Consider the following 22,255-nt stretch of genomic DNA (forward strand, 5'->3'; position numbering starts at 1 on the left):
CTTGCCCAGCCCCCTTATCCCTAGCCTTCGCGAGCAACAATGCATCAAGACTCCTCACATCTGCCTCCCCCACTCCAGCCGCAGCCATTATTGCTGCAATTAACCCATCATGTGTCTATACTCCTACGTTTCACTCCTTCTTAGCCACAGCCATTGTTGTCGTACCTAACTCAACATGTGCCTGCCCACCTGCGTTTCCTCCACCCTCAGTCGTGCCTCCAATAGCAGACTGCTGCTGTACACCTTTGTCTCCAGTCTGCTCCAACCCCTCGACCAGGTCCAGTTGTTGCTGCTGCACTACCTCTTCATCCCGTGCCTCTAGTTGCACATGGTCCAGAGCCAAGGGTGACCTTCCCACCCCTACTTCCGCCCCAGTCGAAGATTGCTGGATATCCCTCCCCTCGCCAACATTCTCCCCCTCGCTCTGGTCATTCCTTGATCTCATTTGGGAAGAGGGTCCTTGCTTTGCGGCAGGCGTGCCTGGGAATTTTTTGCAGGCTTTAGAGCCGGATACTTCCTATAACACTCCTGTTGGGCATGGCCAAACCTGTGACGCCCCGAAAAAAATGAGTTTGAGAACCCGGAAATTTTCTAATTTTCTAGGATTTATTTTTTTTAACGCCCGCCTTTTCTACATTTTCTTGATTAGAAAAATTCCCCAGATAAAGTTTATAAGCAAATATAGTTTTTAAATGATTTTTCTAGTATCGGTTAGTTTTTGAGAAATTAAGAGCGTATATGGACGTGGGACCCGCTAGTGTGACATAATTTTGGTGACTAAGTGAATTGTGTGCTAAGTGTTATTATTTTACAAGGTGCTAGGAAATTATTAGAGGGTGGTTATATGATGTAACCATTGGAAGCCAAAGGATTAAAGAAAATACTAGAAGGGACAAGTGTCACAAACCCATTGCAAGTTGGACCTTTGACTAAGACCATGATTTCTTCTTCTTATCTTGACCAAACCTTTTGTTTTCATCATTTCTTTTTCTTGTAAGCATGATGGACGAAATTTTGAGAGAAAGAGAGAGAAAATCCAGCATCTTGCACCTCAATTTCTTCCTCCAATCTTGAGTTCTAACCGATTAAATTGCAAATCACTCCATAAACTTGCTAGCTAAGGAAGATTGAAGCTATTGGTGGAGTTGTTTTGGAAGAAAAATCCCTAAGCCATCACCTTTCTTGATATTTCAAGGTATCATGTCTAACCATCCTTTCTTTGATCTTGATTTTGTTAAATTAATGACTTGTGATGGCTAATGAGATGTTTTAGTGGAAGATTAGCACTTGAATGCAAAAGTTTCCAGATTAGGGTTTTCAATTTCCCCAATTCTGCCTGACACTGTTCATCATAGTTAGAGGCCGAATTGGCCTGAGAACAAAACATGAAAGTTGTAGAGAATGATGTTTTATAGTTGCCTGCAAACTTTCAGCTCAATCCAAGTTCGGTAACCTGTGAAAAGACCAAACTACCCCTGCTGCCCTATTTCTGTCCGAACCTGGAAATCAGCTTTGGTAATTGGTTAGTTTCACTAGGAATACTACTGATTTAGTTATTGATGTCTTCTTAAGAATTCTAGCCCTATATCTTAGCTTTCAAATGGCTTTGGAATTACCTGAATTGGAGTTGTGTGTGCTGAGATATGAGTGAATAAAGCAGGACTGCTAGTTGATTTCCGCAGTGAATTTCGAACTGGAAAATCTGGGGTTGTTTTGGTAAATATGACCTAGTTAGGGTGAGAACTAGACTGAGTGGTCTTCATGAAAGTTGTATGGAATGATATTTTAGAGGTGCCTGCAAAATTTCAGGTCAATCGGAGTTGCGTAGCTTCAGAAAAGATGGAATTACCCTTGCTGCCCTGGTTTTACCCGAATTTGGGAATTGCTTCTGTAATGGGTTATTTTGGTTGGGAATGCTTTGGAATTGGTTGTTGAGGTCTTCTGATGTATTGTAGCCCTGTTTCTTAGCTTTCAGCTGGTTTTGGAATTTCTAGATTTGGACTTGGATAGCCTGATTTATGATGTTTCCGATAGAATGCGTTCTGTGAATATGTTTTTGTCATTCTGGTATAGTTTCTTGCATTTTTGACCTTGTTACACTCGAAACTGGGTTGAGTGATCTTCTGTAATATTGTAGCCCTGACTCTTAGCTTCGAAACGGTGGGTCTTTCACCTTCATCCGACAATCGTAGCGCCTTTGGTACCATTACCACAAAATGACATCAAAACTATTTTTCTGGTTTTGAGCTTAACTTTCATTTCCGGACTTTTCCCTAGCTTGACTTGTGCTAGTACTACTTGGAGCTTGCTGAATGGCTATTGGATGAACTTATTTGTGTGACTTTGGAACTGGCTGAGGAAATAATGAAGCCATGATGGCTGGGAAAGTAAGCAAATTTAGGGGAAGTGCTATCCGAACTTTGAAAGGACTTGTTTACATTGAGTTTGTGATCTAAGACTTGGATTTGAGCAAGGCAATGTTACATGATGGATGATTTCTGAGCCATGGAGGTGAGTGACCTCAAACTACTTCTAAAGTTATTTATGAACCGTTTCTTACATTATTTACTTTTGAACTGTTTCCAAAGTTACTTTTGAAATGTTTTCTTGCATATCATGCGTGCTGGCATGTGAGTGTGCCTTGTTTGCTATATTTTTTTTGACTTCAAGACTTGTATTTTGGTTGATAACGTGTTAAGCGCTTATAATGATTTCCAAAACGAGTTTTCGAGGCGAGTGTGTACTTTATCGCACTCGACCTCGATAAATGTGAAATTTTCGATTGAAATGTTACTTGCGCATGAATGTAAGCCTTTTGGGCTGAACTGGCCATTGCCCCTTGTTACCGGTCGTCTTGAGCCAGAAGCGGACTCGGTCAGGCGATTAGGAACTTGGGTGAACGTTTGGTATACTCGAGTATTACCTATGTAGGTTGGTGGAGCCTGGCCAAAAGCCAGGGACAGGGTGAATGAAATGAAATGAATGACCAAATGAGCGAGGAAATGTCAGGAGAATGAATGTATCCTTTCATGAATGTTACTATCGCTTTCCACTGTAAATATTTTTTGAATTATTGATAATCCATATTTACTGTTTTGCAAATGATGTAATTGTTTCTAGACTTATCATTTGATTCATGACATCATTGAAATGAACTATTGTGAAACCGATTTGATTACTGATTTTAATGGTTACTCGCTGAGCTTCTAGCTCACCCCAAAAATATTTTATTCCCCTCCACAGGGCTCGTGGCGAAGGAAGGACTTGTAGTACTTGTGCACGTGTATGGATGGCCTACTTTGTACAATTTTGGATTTGGAATTATTTTATGTATATTTGGGATTAGTTTCCGCTGCATTTGTGACATGTAATTATTGGAGACGGATGTGTATTTGTGGATCATTTGATGTATACTTGAGATTTGTATTGTATTTATTTGAGGACTGTAGTGAACGACTGAGTCCCGGCGAGAGTTGGGCGGGCGGCCCGCCGAACCCTGGGGTACGCCCTAGGGAGAGGTGGGGCCGTCACAAAACCTCTCATAGAAGGAGCAGAACGCTGGCCAGTTCTCGTACTCCACGTTCTGCTAGAAACCATACTCCTCATCACCTATGCAGATCCTTTTCACAAGTACGCGGGCTATATCGATCTCCACCAACACCCTTGCGACCAATGACCTCCTCAGATCTCCCGTAGCTACATCAATCTTCAGCGGTCTACCCAAGACAGAGGCCAGCTTATTGAGTGGGTTCTTTCCGAAAATGGCAACGGCAGGCTTGGAAAACATACCTATACAGGAGCAATCGAGATCTCCTTGTTGGCTGGAAAATCCAGGGACCATTTGGAGATTGTTATAGGCAAACTCCTGATAAACCATGTGCGGCGTATGAATAACCTGGTATAATCCTCTTCCACTGATGGCCTGATGAGGACATGGTTCGCATCCGCACAATCCCCCTTCAGCCCTAGCGACAGGAACAACCTCCTTATAGTCTCCATAAGAGGATGACTGTATGAGAATCTGCCTACTAGTGCTTGTTGGAATGGACGTGCCAATTGCAGGACATCGCTCTTCGCTATTCTGAGCGCTGGTTCCCCTCAATACGAAGAGACTTTCCTTGGGTTGAAAGCCTCAGCATTGCTGCTGGCTGTAACCACAGCTGCGAAGCTCTTCGACAAGGGTGGCGCCTCTCCCACAGCCCCCTCCGGTGGCTGGAGTGCTGCCATGGCGAGCGACTGCCAATGCAAACCCTAGCTTTCCTTATTTAGCCGAGAGAGAGGGAGTTTTTTTGCTGAGATTGAGCTTATTAAAGCTCTCCAATATGAAACAAACTTATAACAAGGTATGACAAAAAAGAACAAGCGACAAAGTTTAGGAAGAAGAATTCTTATTCAATGCTTTGAAGGTTGAATCCTTGAATTCTTTTACAAGTTAATCTCTCAAATAAACTTGGTACAAGGGTGCTTTCACTTTCCTCTCAAATCTTATACCAACTTTGAACTTCACAAAATGAAATAGAGCTAAAACTACTTCTATCTTTACTTCAACTCTAATTCTTGATACTACTTCATGCTATAAGATATTCAAATCAATGAGATATAAGGGGGTATTTATAGGTTTTTTTTAGATGAAAATGTGCTCATAATGTTGTCATGAAGCGGTTTTTTACTTTTTCAATATAAGTTTAGTTAGATCCAGCCGAATGTTATCAGAAAAATTAGAACACAAAGTAGTGTGAAATAAGTGCATGTTGCAGAACAACTTGCAGCACTGATTAAGAGATCCATGGTGGTAGATCCGTGTGATTTACATTGCAGATCACCTCATGGATCTACTCTCTTTGCAAGTTTGCACTTTTTGCATCAATTTTCGATTTTGCTCTATTTTTTGTTCAAATTCAGCTACAATTTTCTCGATGATGAAAGTGGAATTAGCTCTTGCACAAAATATCAAAGTTGTACCCATTTGAGTTAGCTTTCCAATGCATCAAGAATGATCTATAGTTGGTGAAATGACCAAAATACCCCTTACTGGTCATCCCTTGTTTCAGCTTTTGATAGAAATTTTGCCTGACTTTATTTTCACTTTTTGACTAGGAATATGCATGAAATGAACTTCAATATCTTCACAAGAATTGAAGCCTATAGCTTAGATTCAAAATGGCTCAAGAATTACTTCAATCCGATACCTGTAACTCAAGATATAGTCAAAATACCAAAGTTTGTCAAAGCTATCAAATTCTTCTTGATTTGAATCAATTCACAACATATTAAACCTACAAATTTGGACATTAACCCATATTTTTGCATGTTTTTGCTAAGGCACACTACTTGTATAGAAATTAACTAATAAGGAACTTAATTCTTCAATTTTAACTAAAAAACACACTAAAAATAGGTAAAATAATGCGAATCACAAATAGATGTTAAAATCGCTTTTCTTTAATGAAAACAATAAATGCTTCTATATGTAACATAAGTTAAAGGTTTCTACATCTTGTGTGCTAATAAAGCAAGTCTCCAATAGTTGTATCATCCGTTTTGATGAGATCATCAAAGTGGTTGATTTTATCGAAAATGTAGATGAGTCTTGTATTTATATATGATTTAGTGGGAGCCATCATAGTATCCTTGTTATGTATGTGGTTGACATATGATATATGGAAAGAGCACACCTATGGTCCAAAATTATAAGTATAGCTACCCAAGATTTTCTCCATGATATTAAGAAGAAACAACCTTCTCTTTAGAAATAAAGATCTATGTCAATAAATCATAATTGATATGCTTTTCAAAGTACATGGATTAGATGTTGAAGACATCTAGCATGAAGTGATCTAAAAAGGGCATTTTTATCTACAGTATAGAATAATCCTTTAAATGTACTATGTTTATTATCTCTTTTGGTCCATGAAGAATTAAAATTGGAAGTTTGAGAATGTAATGTAAATAATCTTACAAATATAATTTGCAAGTGATTATGCATTTACTCATAATTTTGGTGTTTTATGATGGAAGAGTCACAAGTAAAATACAACTAAAGTTTCTACAATTAAACTTTAACAAGTTACAACTTGAGAAATGGCAAAATGAAGCATTTGGATCTACAAATCCAATTTGAGCTTAATTTGGTTCTCTATATTAGAAGTTCTTTTTCTTATATTATGACTATAATAGAAATTTGTCCTAGTAAAGGAACTAAGGTCTCATCATAGATACATAGATTTGTTTAAACCGCTACCACATGATTTGAGAAATCATTGGTAGAAATAAAAGTGAAAACAAAAAGAATACCAAGGGATGACCCATTTACTAAAACTTATCTTTTTTTTTAAAATATCATCTTACAAGACGGACACAGGACTGGTCATCAAGACGGTCCTTTGATAGTTCTAATAGAAGGAAAACCTAACTTATCCATCCTGGCTTCCCTCCTAGCTAGCTGTGGAAGGGAGTATGGTTGTTCATAAACCCTAACATGATCATGCGGATGCAAGAGACCTATATTAGCTAGTATGTCAACTACTTTATTAGCTTCTCCAAAACAATGAAAGAACTGTCCAAGATCCGTAGCCAACTGCCATATTTGTCTTACTTCTCTACGAATGTGCCAAGGACACTGGAACCGCCGTTGTAATATACCTACTACTACCGTCGAGTCTGATTGTACATGAACCTGTGCATAGCTTTTCTGAAAGCAGAGTCGAAGACCCGTTAATAAAGCCAAGGCTTCAGCGCACAAGCTTGTGTTGACCTCCAGGAAAGCTGAGTATGCTACCAATACCCGACCATTTGAATCCCGTAGTACTCCACCTCCACCAATTACTCCTGGGTTGCCCTTAGAGCATCCAGTGTCAAGATCCCCATACTAGCTGCCTGCCACCAGACTAGTCTGAAGTGATGTAGGGATGACGGCTGGGAAACTCTTTCAAAAAATTGACCAAAAGTCTGCGCTACAATCAATTTTTGGAACTTAACCTCAACCACCTTAGTGATGTCCTAGAGAATGCCATGGTAGATCTCCCCACAAGTCAGTTTGAGCCCTTCCAAAACCTCTTTATTCCTCGCCTTCCAGATGTGCCAGCATATGCAGCTTGGAAGAATGGAAATAGCAAATCGTCTCTGAGCATCAAAATGCGCGGAAAGCCACCAAGCAATCAGTCTATCTCAGAGTGGAACTTTAGGCAGAAATATTCCACAAGTGGACCCAAAGGAGTCCCAAATCTCTACCACTAGTTGTCCCATTGCAAAAATATGTTCAATAGATTCCCCAGCAACCATTGAGCAACAAAAGCATTTTGACAGTATTTGGACACCAAACTTACCCAAGATATCATCTAGTGGAAGCCTCTGCATTAGTAGACGTAACATAAAGAAGGACACTTTTAAGGGGATCTAGGGATGCCAAATGTGGGGGAAGATCCAAAAAGCCTTCCAAGCTTGCCTTACCTCCTGGAAGGCGGAGGATAACGAGAATTTTTCGGATGTTGTTGGCACCCATACAACCTCATCTGGCCGCTCATCCTCTGGGGTCAAATGCTGTAAGATCATAGCTATGTCCCTTGGGAGGTTTTGAGCTAGTAGTGTGATAGCCCTACCTTTCCCTATGGCGTACCCCAAGGGTTAACGAACTGCCTGCCCAACTCTCGCCAGGACTACTAAGCCGAAACATGCGTAAACCCTACTGAACGGGCAATAGAACTTTGGATTCTTTCCAACGGTACAGGAAAAGTACACATAGCCGGAGAAACGTGCATTTCAATTAATATACGTAACCATATGCTTACAGAAATATAGACATTGGAGTCTTTACAAAGCCCAAAATGTTATACTTGATTAAAATACAGTTAGGGTTTACTATTACAGAGGAGATTAACAAAAGAATAGCGATAACTAGCTCTACTCTTTTCTTCAAAATCACGATTCCAAAATATTGTTCCCTATAAGGAAAACAAAAGGTAACGGGGGTGAGTTTACGCTCAATGAGGTACCACAAGTACAAGCAGTGTAGACACCAAATTTTTTATTTAATTTTAGCTTTACTTGTTTTCAATTTTAGGTTTATTTTATTTTTATTTTTATTTTATTATTTATTTTGCCTTCATATCAAATTTCAGAAAAAAAAAGAGCTCATGCACCATGCTGCACTAGATCCAAGCCCTTCCTCAACTTCATATCAGAAACCAAATACGTGTACAGTACAGAAAAATTGTAGCTGGCTTTTTCTTCCCATTTCATTCGTTCTTCCGAGCGATTCTCAGGATAAGTCCAGCTCACTCCATTCATGAATGGAATCAAAGGGGCAAGAGCAGGCCACATAAATCCATTTTGGGATTTGAGATCTCAGCCTTCCATCGTAGGTTTAGGTTCGAGGTTCCTTTAAATGCTTGAAAAGGTAGCTAGCAAAGGGGAAGGAATCTAGGGGGGTGACGGCTAGGTTTTAGAAAAGCAAGAAAAGGAAAAGGGGGAGGCTTATGACGGATGAGGGAGAGTAGGGAGTAAAATCTGAGGGCTGACAGCTGGGGGGACCGGAGAGAAACAGAAGAGGAGTGACAGCTAGAATCTGCAATAGAGAGAGGCTGCTGGAGTTTTGGAAAGGAGGGAGAGTTTGGACGGCTGATAAAAGAGAGCAAAAAGGGGACGACTGGAGAATCTGGGGTTGGAGAGATAGAGTAAAAGAAAGAGAGACCGAGAGGCGAGCTTGGGTAGAGAGATAGAGGAAACGGAAGGGCGAGGCAAGAAGGATTTTCGGCTAGGGGTTTGCAGAAAGGGAAGGTGACGGAGCCATCCTCAACGTTTAATACTTGGGAAGATCATCTGAGTTTCTTGGTCATCCCACATTCCATTCTGCACTCCAGGTATTGTTTTCATCTTTTATAGCTAAAAGCTGTTTCCTTTAGTTATTAATTGCATTCCGTTGCTGTCTTCTAGTTCTGTTTTTGCTTCAACGTTGATTGATGGCTTTTGCTTGGGTTTGATGGCACTTGTTTGGGTAACGATAAATCTGATGTTTGGGGTAATGAGTCAGCTCCTGTATGGTTGGGTCTTAGCCGAAAGGAAATTGCTGAAAGTTTCCAACTTTGATTGATTTCTATTCAGATTTTTTTTTGGGCATGTACAGATCTGTGGTTGGGCTTTGTTTAATGCTGGTTTTGTGGGGGCTAGAGGTTCAGGTTTTTCTTTAAAAAAAAGCTAGTGTCCTGAATTGTTGTTTGAGTTTGTGGCTGTTTTTTAACTCCTCATAATGGTTAAGTCTTGGATTTTTGGGGAAGGATGGTGCACAAAACCTGCTGCAACAAGTTCAAAGTCTTTAGTTTGTTACAGCAGTACATGCGGGTTTCTTTTCCTTTTCGATTGTTGCAGCAGATTTTTTTGTGAAGAGGACTGTATTTCTGTGATTGAAATCATTACTGGTCGAGATGTGATTGAAGTCCATGAAATTGTTGAAACCTGGAGACCAGTGAAGTTGCAGAAGCATAATGGCTAAAGAAAATTGTTATTGGATGCTTACTTGATCTGTTCGTTTGATTTTTTTTTTGTGCTTAAACATATGGATTTTCTGGCTAAAAGTGGGAAATGTTTGGTAATCTTGATCCTTCAGTCCAAACCTTTGTTGTCTAAGTTGTTCCTTGCGTTTGGATTGCATCAGAAAACCCGAAAGTTGCAACAAAAAAAAAACGCAACACAGCTTCGGCTGAATTGCATGAACTTTTGGGGGTGTTTTCTGCTCCTTTTGTTGCATGTTCAGCTGTGTTGTGTTAATCAAAGTGTTTAGTTGTTAAATGGTGATTGAGTGATGGTCTTTGCTGGCTTTTGTTTGAAGTCTTGCATGAAACCTGTGTTTGAAAGCTTGAAACTGCTGAGGAAAGTTTCCTAAGCTTGCCGCATGCCTTTCTGTTTGCAGAAAATTGTTTCCTCATGGTTTTTTGCATGTTTTTGCATGCAAAAAAATAGCTTTTAAAATTGCACCTTACTCCCCCTTAATCTCTAGCTATACTGCAAAAGCCCAAACATGCTCCAACATTCTTGCAATTAGATCCTAAAGTTGTTGCAATTGGAACCATTACTTGACCTTTTCTTTGCTCTTAGACCCTTGAAGTCCCAAAATGTTTTGTTTGGACTTGAATGATTGGTTAATGTTTGCAATTGGGTCCTTAATAGTTTTTCTATGTTTGAAATTTGATCAATAATTTACTTTTCTTGGAAATTATGCATTATTTGGTTTCATTTAAGTTGCAATTGGGAGGAATTTGGTGATTTTGTTTATACTTTACTATTTAATTGGTGCCTTGACCCTTTTATTGTTTTGAAGCTAATATTTCCTTCATTTCATTACCATTGCAAGAGAGGTAACCTTTATCTCCTTGATTTTCATTTCTCCTATGTGCTCCTACGTGCTATATGTGAATATGCATGCTTTAATTCGCTTTTCATTTTATGTTTAATTGCCTGTTTCACTTTCTTTTTATTTCGCCTTCTTTAATTGGCAATTCATTTGAGGGCATTTGAACCCCAATTTGTAATAGCTAGGTTTTGGCGCCTCTCTTGAAGATATGTCTTAGCTAGTCAATGTAATAGTTAGGATTTACTTTTATAAGTCCTTTTCCCCCTTTTAGATTGTAGTAGGGTTCCCCGAATGTAATAGTTAGGGCTTTATTTGCTTTATTTGCCTTGTGTGTTTTTGCATGCCTATGTGTTATGTGTTACTCGCTTTCCTAGGGTCTTGCATCTGGACACCATGCTTATGTGTTATGTGCTATATGTGATTTATGTGTTTATTTGCTTTATTAGGCTTTACATGATTTATTTGATTGTAATGAATGTGTGACGTTACCACACTAGTCCAACGCTAGTCGTGGCCCCCTTTCCCGTCACCACACTAGTCCAACGCTAGTTGTGGCCCTTCATTCCGTTTTTCCACTAGTCCAATGCTAGTAGGAATTCATAGATATGGGCTAGTCCAACGCTAGACCCTTAGGGACCTCCTACGCTAGATCATGTTTGTATGACTACATTACATTCTCATGCATATTTTTCACTTTTAGGGTCTTTTATCATCCCTCCTTATACGTATACCCCTTCCCCCATATTTTTCCTTATATGTATATAACTTACCCCTTTGTATGAAACATGACATTAGACTTGCATGTCATCTAAGCATTAGACCTAGGGTAATACATTTGCTTGATTAGACTAGGAAAACCCCTTGGATATGGGATATGGACGAGTTTGGCTTCTCTAGTCTTAGCACGCTCGTATTCCCTCTATTAAAGGGAACATTGAAAGCCAACGAACATTAGTCCTCGTACCCGACATGATGCATTCCTTTAAGTCATACACATTTATATATTATTATTTTCTTTACTTTTTCTTTCTTTCGAGTCTCATGACTTGCATTATTCGTGACTTCTTCGAAGAGTCTTTATTGGACATCACAATTAATGTGATTGGTACCAAGTAAGCTTTAAAGATACATTTCGACTCCCGATGCCCTCCTAGGTCTAGGGTATACATTCATATAGTACATCCAAATGTGATAAATCTTAAGGGTAAAATAAGAAAATCTTTGACTAAATCGTGCAACTAGCCTTGGCTAGGTTGAAAGGGTGCCTTGGATTCTTATCCTTGCCTTCCCTTTCTTCAAATGCGACTCCCGAATCTTTTTCTCTGATTTTCGTAGACTTGGAGTCGTTTAAAAAGGGTTTTTCTACTTTTTCTTTAAAAATTCATTTTTTTAGGTGACTTGGTACACCTTAATTCTATACCAAGTGGCGACTCCATTTTTCATTCAAAAACCTTTTTTAAACTATATTTTGGGTCAAATCGTCGCATTTTCAAATCCTATTTAGACCCACGTTTTTCATTCTCTAATAAAAAATTCATTTTCCAATCAAAATTGAATCAAAAGCCATTTTTCTAAACTCGTTTTTATTTTAAAAATGGGGCGCGACAAGCAGCCAAGAATCACAAAAGTACAATTGTATTCAATCAAATATAGCCATCAAATATAGAGTAATGAACACCACAGATAAATAGGAAGTACAAGGATACAGATGGCTCTCAAGTGCTAATTTCCTTTTTTGCATCACCAGAGCTTGATCAAGTAGTAGTTGACACTCTGTCAATTTTCAAGGAAGTAACCAGTCTAGTAGAGCACCACTTTACACCAAATTCTGTCCACCAAACATACCCCTTACCGGGCCTGAATGCCTCAACAGGAACAGAGGTTGTAATACTCGAGTATACCAGGAATCCAGAGTCTCCAATACTCCAAGATTCCAAAGAAACAGACCCCTATGGTTTGTTAATTTTCCTCGACCAAGTCCCTTGCTGGCTCGATTCAATTAACTACCAATGGGGCTGAGCTCAGATTTAACAGGAAGGTCGTTGGATACAAGCCTCCAAACGACATCAGATCATGCACAAGTAACAGGTTCAGATATATACAGGAATACAGGAACCAGACAAATAGGCGAGAGAGCGAGTGTGATAAAGTACATCCTCGTCTCATTCAAAATAAACAGAGGTCACAGTCATTCAAGTCATAGATTGCAAGTACAAGTAAACTAGTTAAGCAACAAGTCATGCGAGTGGTACTGTGACAGCCCCACCTTCCCCTAAGGCGAACCAAAGGGGTTAGCGGACTGCCTGCCCAGCTCTCGCCAGGACTAACGGTGCAGTTTAGAGCGATCTAATACGTTCCGGAACATACAACGCGCGTAAACACGTCAAAATCAAAATAAAAAAAAATGAAACCAGAGCCGGTCATGAATAGTAACCGACACGTCAAAATCCGGCCCAACATCACGCATCTTGAAATTCAGCATTTACAAACTAAAATGGCATACAAAATTATCCCATAAGTTTATACATATACGGTTTGCCAAATCAAAAGAGAAATCGGAACCAAAAGTACATTTAGGGTTTCAATCAATGAGCTATACAAAAGATATGTACAACTAGCTCGAATCGGCAACCGACTATCAAATCCAGCCCAAAAGTATTTATTTTCCTGTAAGGAAAACAAAAGGAACAGAGTGAGCTTATGCCCAGTGGTATACTATCACTCAAGCAACCAAGTCATATAGGCATAAAGCGGTCAAAAGAAATAAACCAAGATGACACATTAACAAGATGGTAAAAGGATACGGACGGCTCTCAAGAGCCCCTTTCCTCGCTCGTATACTTGATCGAACTTCATTGACCCTCCGTCAATGTTTACAAAGTAACCAACTGTAGGCTCCACTTTACTTCCATTCCTTCCACCCAACATACCTCTACCGGGCCCGAACTCCAAACAGTAGAAATTTGGTAATACTCAAGTATACCGGAATCAAGAGTCTCACTACTACAAGATTCCATATAACAGTCCCCATGGCTCATCGACTTTCACGACCAAGCCCTTGCCGGCTCGATTCAATCGATTACCAATGGGGTTGAGCTTAGTAGTACAGTAAAGGTCGTTGGATACTCGTCCAAACAACACCAAAAATCAGTTTTTCCATGTACATTTCCAGTATCACAGTGAAATAGTAGATAGTCAGTAATAATATCAAAGGGGGTGAGGGCGATCAAGTACACCCTCACCTTAATCAAATTCAATAGCCAAATAAGCCTTCAAGGCATCACATTCACATATAGCAAAGCCACATTGTAAACAAACAAGTGAGTAGTACACTCACTACTCAAGCAAATGATATTTCATGCACTTCCGCCTAAGAGCGTCTTGTACCACCGTCACGTCCTAAAACATTCAAATAAGCATAATAAGACTTGATTACAATTCATAACCAAGTCCACATACTACCAAAATAAGGTTCCACGAGAATATATAAACACTAGAGTAAACCAGGAAAATCCGGAAATGGCATTAAGCACTAAGCTAGAAAAAAATAGTTTTTGATGTCATTATGCGGTTTTGGTACCATTGGCACTACGATTATCGGATGGAGGTGTAAGATATACCATTTCGAAGCTAAGAGATAGGGTTACAAAGTTACAGAAGGTCACTCCATCCAGTTTCGAGTGTAACCAGGTCAAATATGCGATATACTACACTAGAACCGTAAAAATAGGTTCACAAACCGTATTCTGGTTCAAACATCATAAGTCAGGCTACCTAAGTCCAAATCAGGTGATTCCAAAGCCATCCGAAAGCTAAGATACAAGGCTACAATTCATCAGAAGACATCAACAACCAAATCAGAAGCATTCCCACTCAAATTAACCAATCACAGACGCAATTATCAAATTCGGGTGAAAACAGGGCAGCAGGGGTAATTCAATCTTTTCACAAGCTACGTTGCTTCGATTGACCTGAAATTTGGAGGCATCTCTAAAATATCATTCTCTACAACTTTCATGTTTTAACCTAAGGCCAATTCGTCCTCTAACTATGAGGTACAGTGCCGGGAAGAGTGTAAGACAATGAAACCCTAACTTTTCAATTTTTCTTCCAAACCAGAAATTTTCTGCAATTAACTACCATTCACACCAACTAGCTTCATTCTAGATCATTTCCAATCATCATACATAGCCACACCATAACAATCATATTAAAACTGAAAAATCACCCATAAATGTAAAACTTTACCAATTGATGTGAGACGGATCTAGACGAACACCAAGTTGAGTGGATTTGCGGAACTTTGACCCTTCTATAATCACGAGCCACGAACTAAGGAGAATCCTTAACCCAAGACTAGCCAGTTTAGTGAACCAAAGTATATTTAGAAGAACACCACAATCAAGGAGACTACTTGATTGATAAGTTCGATGAACAACTTGAGATTAATTCTCAAGTATTCAAAGGAAATTCTCTTGAGACAAGAGAGAGTGAATAAACTCACATATATTTTATAAAATCTGAAACTGTCCCCTAATGAATGAAAACCTAGGCTATATATAGCCTTACAAGACAAAACCCTAACTCGGCTAGGCTAGGCCCTTGGCCCAATTCCACTACTCAAATCCACTATCTAATGGTCAGCTTATAATTGATCCAATGAAGGCTTTAAGCTGGCCCAACATAACCCAATAAAAGCTAATTAACCAACTTAAGTTATAGTGAGCCTAGACTCTATAAATCGGATCCAACTCAACATGAGGTCTCGGACCGAATTTATTCCTAGCAAATAAAATAGAAATCTAGAAAATAAACTACTAACTATTACTAAAAGATTCAATCTCTTGCAGCCCAAAACATGGCCCATAAGCGGCCCATATTTCGTATCATTCCCCTCCTCTTGAAAAAGATGTGTCCTCAAATCGTGTTTGGAAATGAATAGTACTACAAGAATTGGCAGTATGAAACTTCAAATCTCCACATATTGGCTCTCTTAGAATGAATGATACTTGCATACGTCATGATTATTGTAATTCGGTGCACATGTCTCTTGGTCAGCTTGAAAATGCTCACAATCTGCCATGGGAAACTCAAGGCTTGACTCCAACCACTCCAAAGCTCTCTAATCAGTCCTGTGTCATGAATGGTCGAATTTGGACCTACACAATAAATCACACGATTAGCATTTATAGGTATAAAATCACTTGATAGCTTACCATTCACATTCACAAGATAAGGATCTTCATAGTGATGCTCAATCAGGTTAGAAAAGTCCCGGACATGATTTTGCACAGTTACAAAATTCATTGCAAGTTGTTGTTGGTATGACCTATCTTGCACAAATGGAGTAAGATCGAGATAGGCAGCTTCTGAACCTTCAAATTGAAGAATAAAATCAGGTTGTAAGGAATCAGATTTTGGACCAATGAGGAAAGGATTGTCACCAACAAAATAAGAAGGAAATTTATAACAAGTTTCAAGTGTAGAAACTCCCTTTGAAACTTCATTATTCCTCCCAACAAGCAAGTCAGGCTCATGGTTGAAGTTGAACATCAATGGATGACAAAGGGATACAACACCTAAGATGCAAAATCCATGAAAAGTTTGATATTCACCAATGGATTTAGGCATAGAACATGCCAAGATCAATTCAATTTTTCCTTGCTTAACCTGCATAAAAGTAGAAACACTAAACAAAGTAGAGTTAAGATCGTTAGAAAAAACATATGATCTCACATCCTTTCTCGCAATCAGCTTACTCTTAGAATTTTTTATCTCTTTCTCATGCTCAGTAGCTGACTTTTTCCCCTCATTATTCTCAACCTCTTTCTCCTTTTCAACTCCCTCGAATTTTACCTTTTCAGTCACAATTCTCTCCTCCAGCTCTTTCTTCATACTATAACGCTCATGCTCACTCTTCATGTATGCTAGATCAATACAAAGTTGCTTAGAGTTAAGCGACACAAGCCTGGTACGACGGCCATTAAATGTGAAGGAATACTTATTAGTATATCCATCATATTTGACTTCTCGATTAAACATCCACCATTGGCCCAACAGCACATGCGTCACTTGAATGGGAACCACATCACACAACACCTCATCCACGTATTGACCAATACGAAAAGGAACAAGTGTGTGCTTAGTAATCCAAATATCACCACTATCACTTTGCAACTTGTAAGGTCGAAGATGATCAATGGTTGGAAGATTCAATTTCTCAACCAAGACAGTACTTGCGAGATTAACTTCACAACCCTTATCAATGGCTAAGCTGCAAACTTTATCCTTGATATGGCAACGTGTATAAAACCAATCATTTTTGTGACGACCCCACTTCTCCCAAGGGCGAACCCAAGGGTATCGGCGGGCCGCCTGCCTAGCTCGCGCCAGGACTCAAAACTTAAAACAATCAAAGCCAGAAAATTCAAAAGAGTACTATATACAACCCCAAAAGAGTTATAATTACATTCTCCAAAAGTATCGAGTCAGACCACCAAAACAAAAATAAACATCCTAACTGTTCAACTATTACAAGCCAATCTAACTATACTAGTATACGAGCCAAAAGTCCCCGCGTCGGCCCCTGCTAAGGAAAACAAAAGGAATGGGGTAAGCTATATGCTTAGTAAGTAAACAGGGGCGAAAGCGTAAATTCATGTAGCAACAATTACACAATAAGAGTAAAGCAAAAGCAGAAAAGAACAACATCATATAATAAGGATACGGGTGGCTCCAAAGCCAATTCATGTGCCATGCATGATCTCCTGCCGACACTCCGTCGACCGCAAATAATAGTCCGTAGAACTTCACTTGTACACCCACCGACACCTTATCACCCTCACTAGCCAGTCACCTCACAAACTTGCCCGGGCGAACGAAATCACAAACTTGAGCTTGAGTCACAAGCTCGGGTCACAAACTTGGTCACCTTCTCGGTGAACCGGATTCACAAAATTGGTTCATAACATGAACCTACAAACTTGGTGACCTCAGACTAAGTTGGACTGACTTCGACCAAGCCCTAACCGGCTCGAATAGTCCAACCAGGTCAAGAGTTCGCCCCAAACTCACAAACTTCACAAAATTATTCAAAATCACAAACTTTGCAAACTTCACAAACTTTATTCGAAAGTCGCCCCGAGCCACAAGCTCAAGGGTTTTGGTTCCAAAAGGTTCATATACATATGCCAAGTACAATTATACATTCAAATTAGGGTTTAGGTCGAGTGCGATAAAGTACACCCTCGCCTAAGTGCCCTTTTCACATATCTCAAACACATAGCAAAGAAAACACACCAAACTGGCCTGAATACTTACCCAAAATACAAAAGTAGTACTAAAGCAAAATCGCTTCGCACGTGTTCGCTAGTAGTGGGCCCCACCGGCTCCGCCTAGCTCACCACTGTCTGAAATAGAAGATTGTGTCATAATATATCACAAACGGCCACTAACGTACTTAAAACAAGCAAAACGGCAAAATTGGCACGCGCCAGTGCGGAAACGGCAAACGGGACGGCCAGATCTGCCATCTCAAACCGTTTTGGTCAAAAGTTTGGCTAGGAGTGTCGGATCAAGGTGGGTGAGACACCGTTTCGAAGCTAAAAGGAAGAGCTACAACTTTAATTTAGGTATCTCAACCCAGATCTCAATAGGTATAGGTCAAAAATGCACGAAACAGTGCCAGCTGTTTCATTGCGGTTTACCAAACAGGCCCTGTTTGCAAGGCCGTAACTCACGGCTCAGAAATCGAAATCAAGAAATTCCAGAGGCGTTAGAAAGCTGAAACATAAGGCTAAAACTTTGATGTTTTGGCCAAGATCTGAATCCACTCAGAATAGAACGAAAATCGAGTGCCAAAATACCCGTCAGAACTGTCCAGATACAAGGCAGTTCTGACGATCTATATTGTTTTGGTCATAACAGAAGCTACGGAACTCGGATTCCGACGTACTTTATACCGTTTCGAAGCTAAGACCAAGATCTAAATTTATTATGAAGGAGTCAACACCCAGATCGAATGGGATCAATACGGAAAAACCCACGGTCAGAAACTGAAATTCAAAACGTACACAAACGAACGTCTAAAACAGGCCTGATGGTTTTGTCCATAACTCAGGATACACTAATCCGTTTGACCTGAAATTTTACAAGTAGATTCAGGACCTAAGAGGCTACAATGTTGAAGAAGGCCACTCAATCCAGTTTCAAGTGTAACTAGGTCAAAAATGCAAGATACTACACCAGCCTTGCAAAAACAGATTCACAAAATGTATTCTAGCACAAACATCATAAAACAGGCTACCTAAGTCCAAATTCCGAGATTCCATGTGACGACCCCACCTCCCCCTGAGGCGTACCAAAGGGTTTGGCGGACCGCCTGCCCAGCTCTCGCCAGGACTCACTCACTCAAATCACGTGCACACATCCATGGACCATAAATAACATCCACAATTCAAGCTTATAATTTACATTGATAGAGATCAGGGTACAAAGTCTCGATATACTTAAACTAGTTCAAAACGTATACAATCCAAATACAAAATGTTCCATTCGAGGAATAGCGCGAGTACAAGTCAAAAGTCAAAAGTCAAACAACTAGACTACGCTAGTCTTTACATATCTCACGCCTCGCTCGTACCCCTGTAAGGAAAACAAATAACGTGGTATGAGCTAAAAGCCCAGTGAGGTTCCAAATAGCAAATTGACCATTATTTATAAGTACAAGTTTTCGATATAGCAAAGTAAGGAGCATGAAGAGTTCATAAATGTGAGCAATAACACGTCAAGTAGAAATCTCAAAATGAGCGAGTGTAAAAGTTTTCAGAAGAAACAATAATCCAATAAGCAATAATCATTCCAAAGCATAAGGATACGGATGGCCCTCAGGAGCCAACTTCCATTCATCATCAGGAGCTTGATCACATAGTAGTTGACACTCCGTCAACTTTCAAGTAAAGGAACCAATCCAGTAGAGCACCACTTACACGACTCTCCGTCCACCATTCACACCCCTACTGGGCCCAAAATCCTCAATAAACATGGGTGGTAATACTCGAGTATACCGATTAGCCGAGGAGGTATCACTCCACTCGACAAAACAAGAGACCCAGGGTTCGTTACCCAATCGACCAAGCCCTTTCCGGCTCGACTAGAGTAACTCGCCACAGGGTTTCTGGAATTCCAGGAAGTGCGCACATCAAGTATATCAAGTCAATTGCAATCAATAAACAAGTATATCACGTAAGAGCAAGTGCGATAAAGTACACTCTTGCCCTGTCAATTCACGTATATAACATGTACTCATATTGGTCACGTATCAAGTTCAAGTATCTAGTGCAATTCAGTATTTGAAAGCACTCACCACAAGATATAGTGCCTTTACTGGTCACTTTCAGGTTATACTCTGGGTTCGGAGTCCAAATCTGCGATAAACTCAGTTTGAGAACTTTGAAACATGTCTAGAATTCGAAACTTAGACGTTTCGTCAATAAAGATCAAGAAATTTAAATTCACTTGGAGAGTAGTCGTGAAACACTTGCTCGCTTTTTAAACAGTAAAACTTTGTAACATTTTTTACTTGAAAATGCCATGCGAGTCGAAAGTACAAGGAAAATATACTCCGAGCAATCATTGTAAGAACCCGAAAATTTTGCTTACTTCATTTATTTTGCTGGCTCAAATAAGTATTTACTCACCCGATCTCTCCGATTATTATTTTCTAACATTTTTAGGTTTAATTAAATATATCCATAGCTTAGTTATATTTTTAAAGCGTTTCGTTTCGAAATTTAATTTCTGTAGGCTCGTTAAGTGAAAATAGTAAATACGCGACTGCAGTTAATAATCGATTCGAAAAATTACATATAACGAATAAGTGGTTAAATTAAAAGCCTAATTGAATCGTTATATAAAAATTGAGAATTTAGAAATATCCTGATTTACCTAAGATAACTGCAAGAATTTCGAGTGAGAGCTTGAAAATTTTATTCCTTAAATTAAAATTTCACACATGATCCACTTTCTTTTATTTATTAAAATACATGTTTAATTATTTCTTTACGTTAACAAATAAACTAGTAATACCTTGGAGTTTGTATCACCTACCCCATTAAATATTAGTACTAGTTAGAATTATTGTTATGAAAATAAATAATAAAATAAACATGGAAAAACACTCGTTTTGAAGCATGTAGATGCCTAACATGTACAAAGATTAAATGTTGATTTTCCATGTTAGTTAGAAACCAATAGAAAACTATCTTTACCTTCTTAAACAATTTTTTTATGCGATAAATAATATTATGGAGCAACAATATTAAACCACTTGGTTTTCTATTAAGATAAATGAATATTAAGAATGTTAGAGTTATATATTAAGGTCACCCTTGATTTTATTAGTTTAATTAATAAAGCAAGAATGTTAAATGTTAATAGGAACCTCAGTATTAAGGTGCAATCGATAAATTTTAGACAAAATCGTTACAAGTACACCAAGTATACTTAGGACGTTAAATCTCGATAATTGAATTTTTTTTCGCGAGATTAGTACACTAGTAGGCTATCGAATTTTATTTGGAGTAAAATCTCGGAGTTAGTTTATGAATGAGAGTTTAAGTGGAAATTCGAATGATTTGTGAATAGACCAAATTGGCCCTCAACCATCTCGGATTTACCATGCAACCACCGAAGCTCCATTGGCCAACCTTTAGATCACCCAATCCCATTCTCTGCCGGATGTCATTTTCTTTGCTCCTCTCAACCACGCAACTTCTCCATTTCAGCAAACCATCCTCTCAAACACTCTATCTCTCCACAACCGCACCTCAACTCACAACAACAACCCACTCCATTCTTCACCTTGTGAATATCGAAGAGAGAAAAGAAAGGAAGTCATGCGATCAGAAAATTGGTGCTGTCCGAGAGAGTAAGCTTCCATCTTCAATTCTGCCGTAAGCTAGAGTGAAAGGAGAGAGACCGTGCGTGAGCTGCTGCTGCACTCTCCACCTTCACTTTAACCAGCTGCAATTCACCTCCACCAACCGTGACCCACTGCACCCAACCAAGAGCAGCTGCAACCATCCAGTCCGTGTGCGAGCCGAGAGAAAGGGAGAAAATTTGCAGCAGCTTGTCGTGTGAGTTGAGCCTCCAGCTGAGGTAATTTTCGGTCTCAGATTAGCTGATATTAGGTAGAGAATGCTGATTATAAGCATGCATGTGAAGTTAGGCTCGGATGATGAGTTTAAGAAGAAAAGAAAATCTGAATTGCGTCGGCAACGGGTTTTGCCGAGAACTAAAACAGAATTGCAGCGCTAATCTTGTTTCTTGTAGTAATCTCAGCTTATAAATATAATTAACTAACTAAGAACAAGATGTTTAAGCTTTACATGCAGCTCCTTGATTCGGTTAAGCAAGAAGAAATAAGAATAAAATGCAATCTGTCCGCATGCAAGTTCATCCGAAGGTAGCAAACGGAATTTCTGGAATTTTTTTGGATTAATGTTACTGTTGTCCGAATCTAATTTCTGAACAAGAAATGTTGATTAGCTAATTAAGTATTTGCATGTTAATTCTGAGCACCTAATACCATGAATTAACCGAAGGAAAAGTTGGGTTTATGACCAATTAGCTGCTGGAAATTTTTGTGAAAGCCAAGGGAGTGAAACTGAAATTTTGCAATTGTTCTGGAATTTTTCTTTGGTAAATGATGGTTGGAAAATTTTGATGGTGGGCTCTATGAACTCCCAATCTTGGGTTGTTGTTGATTTTGTGGTTAATGATAATTATAATGCTAGTTTAGTGTTTAAATAGATAGATTAATGATACCTAGCTAGTCTAGGCTCCAAGAGATGCATAGTTTAAAAATGTCCAGTTTTGCCCTGTGTTAATCGCACCTCTTTTTGTAGAATT

General features: G+C 39.2%; 1 protein-coding gene across 1 annotated transcript; it reads right to left on the minus strand.

Annotated features, from left to right (window-relative positions):
• Positions 1-6,370: 6,370 nt before the first annotated feature.
• On the minus strand, positions 6,371-7,551 carry LOC140008745 (uncharacterized). Its single transcript, XM_072053609.1, has 3 exons — positions 7,450-7,551; positions 7,326-7,350; positions 6,371-6,828 (listed from the first exon to the last, which is right to left on the minus strand). Exons 1-3 carry the CDS (start codon positions 7,549-7,551, stop codon positions 6,371-6,373), a joined length of 585 nt encoding a protein of 194 aa, XP_071909710.1.
• Positions 7,552-22,255: the final 14,704 nt, after the last annotated feature.

This window comes from Coffea arabica, chromosome 6c (assembly GCF_036785885.1).
Source record: "Coffea arabica cultivar ET-39 chromosome 6c, Coffea Arabica ET-39 HiFi, whole genome shotgun sequence".
Taxonomy (NCBI): domain Eukaryota; kingdom Viridiplantae; phylum Streptophyta; class Magnoliopsida; order Gentianales; family Rubiaceae; genus Coffea; species Coffea arabica.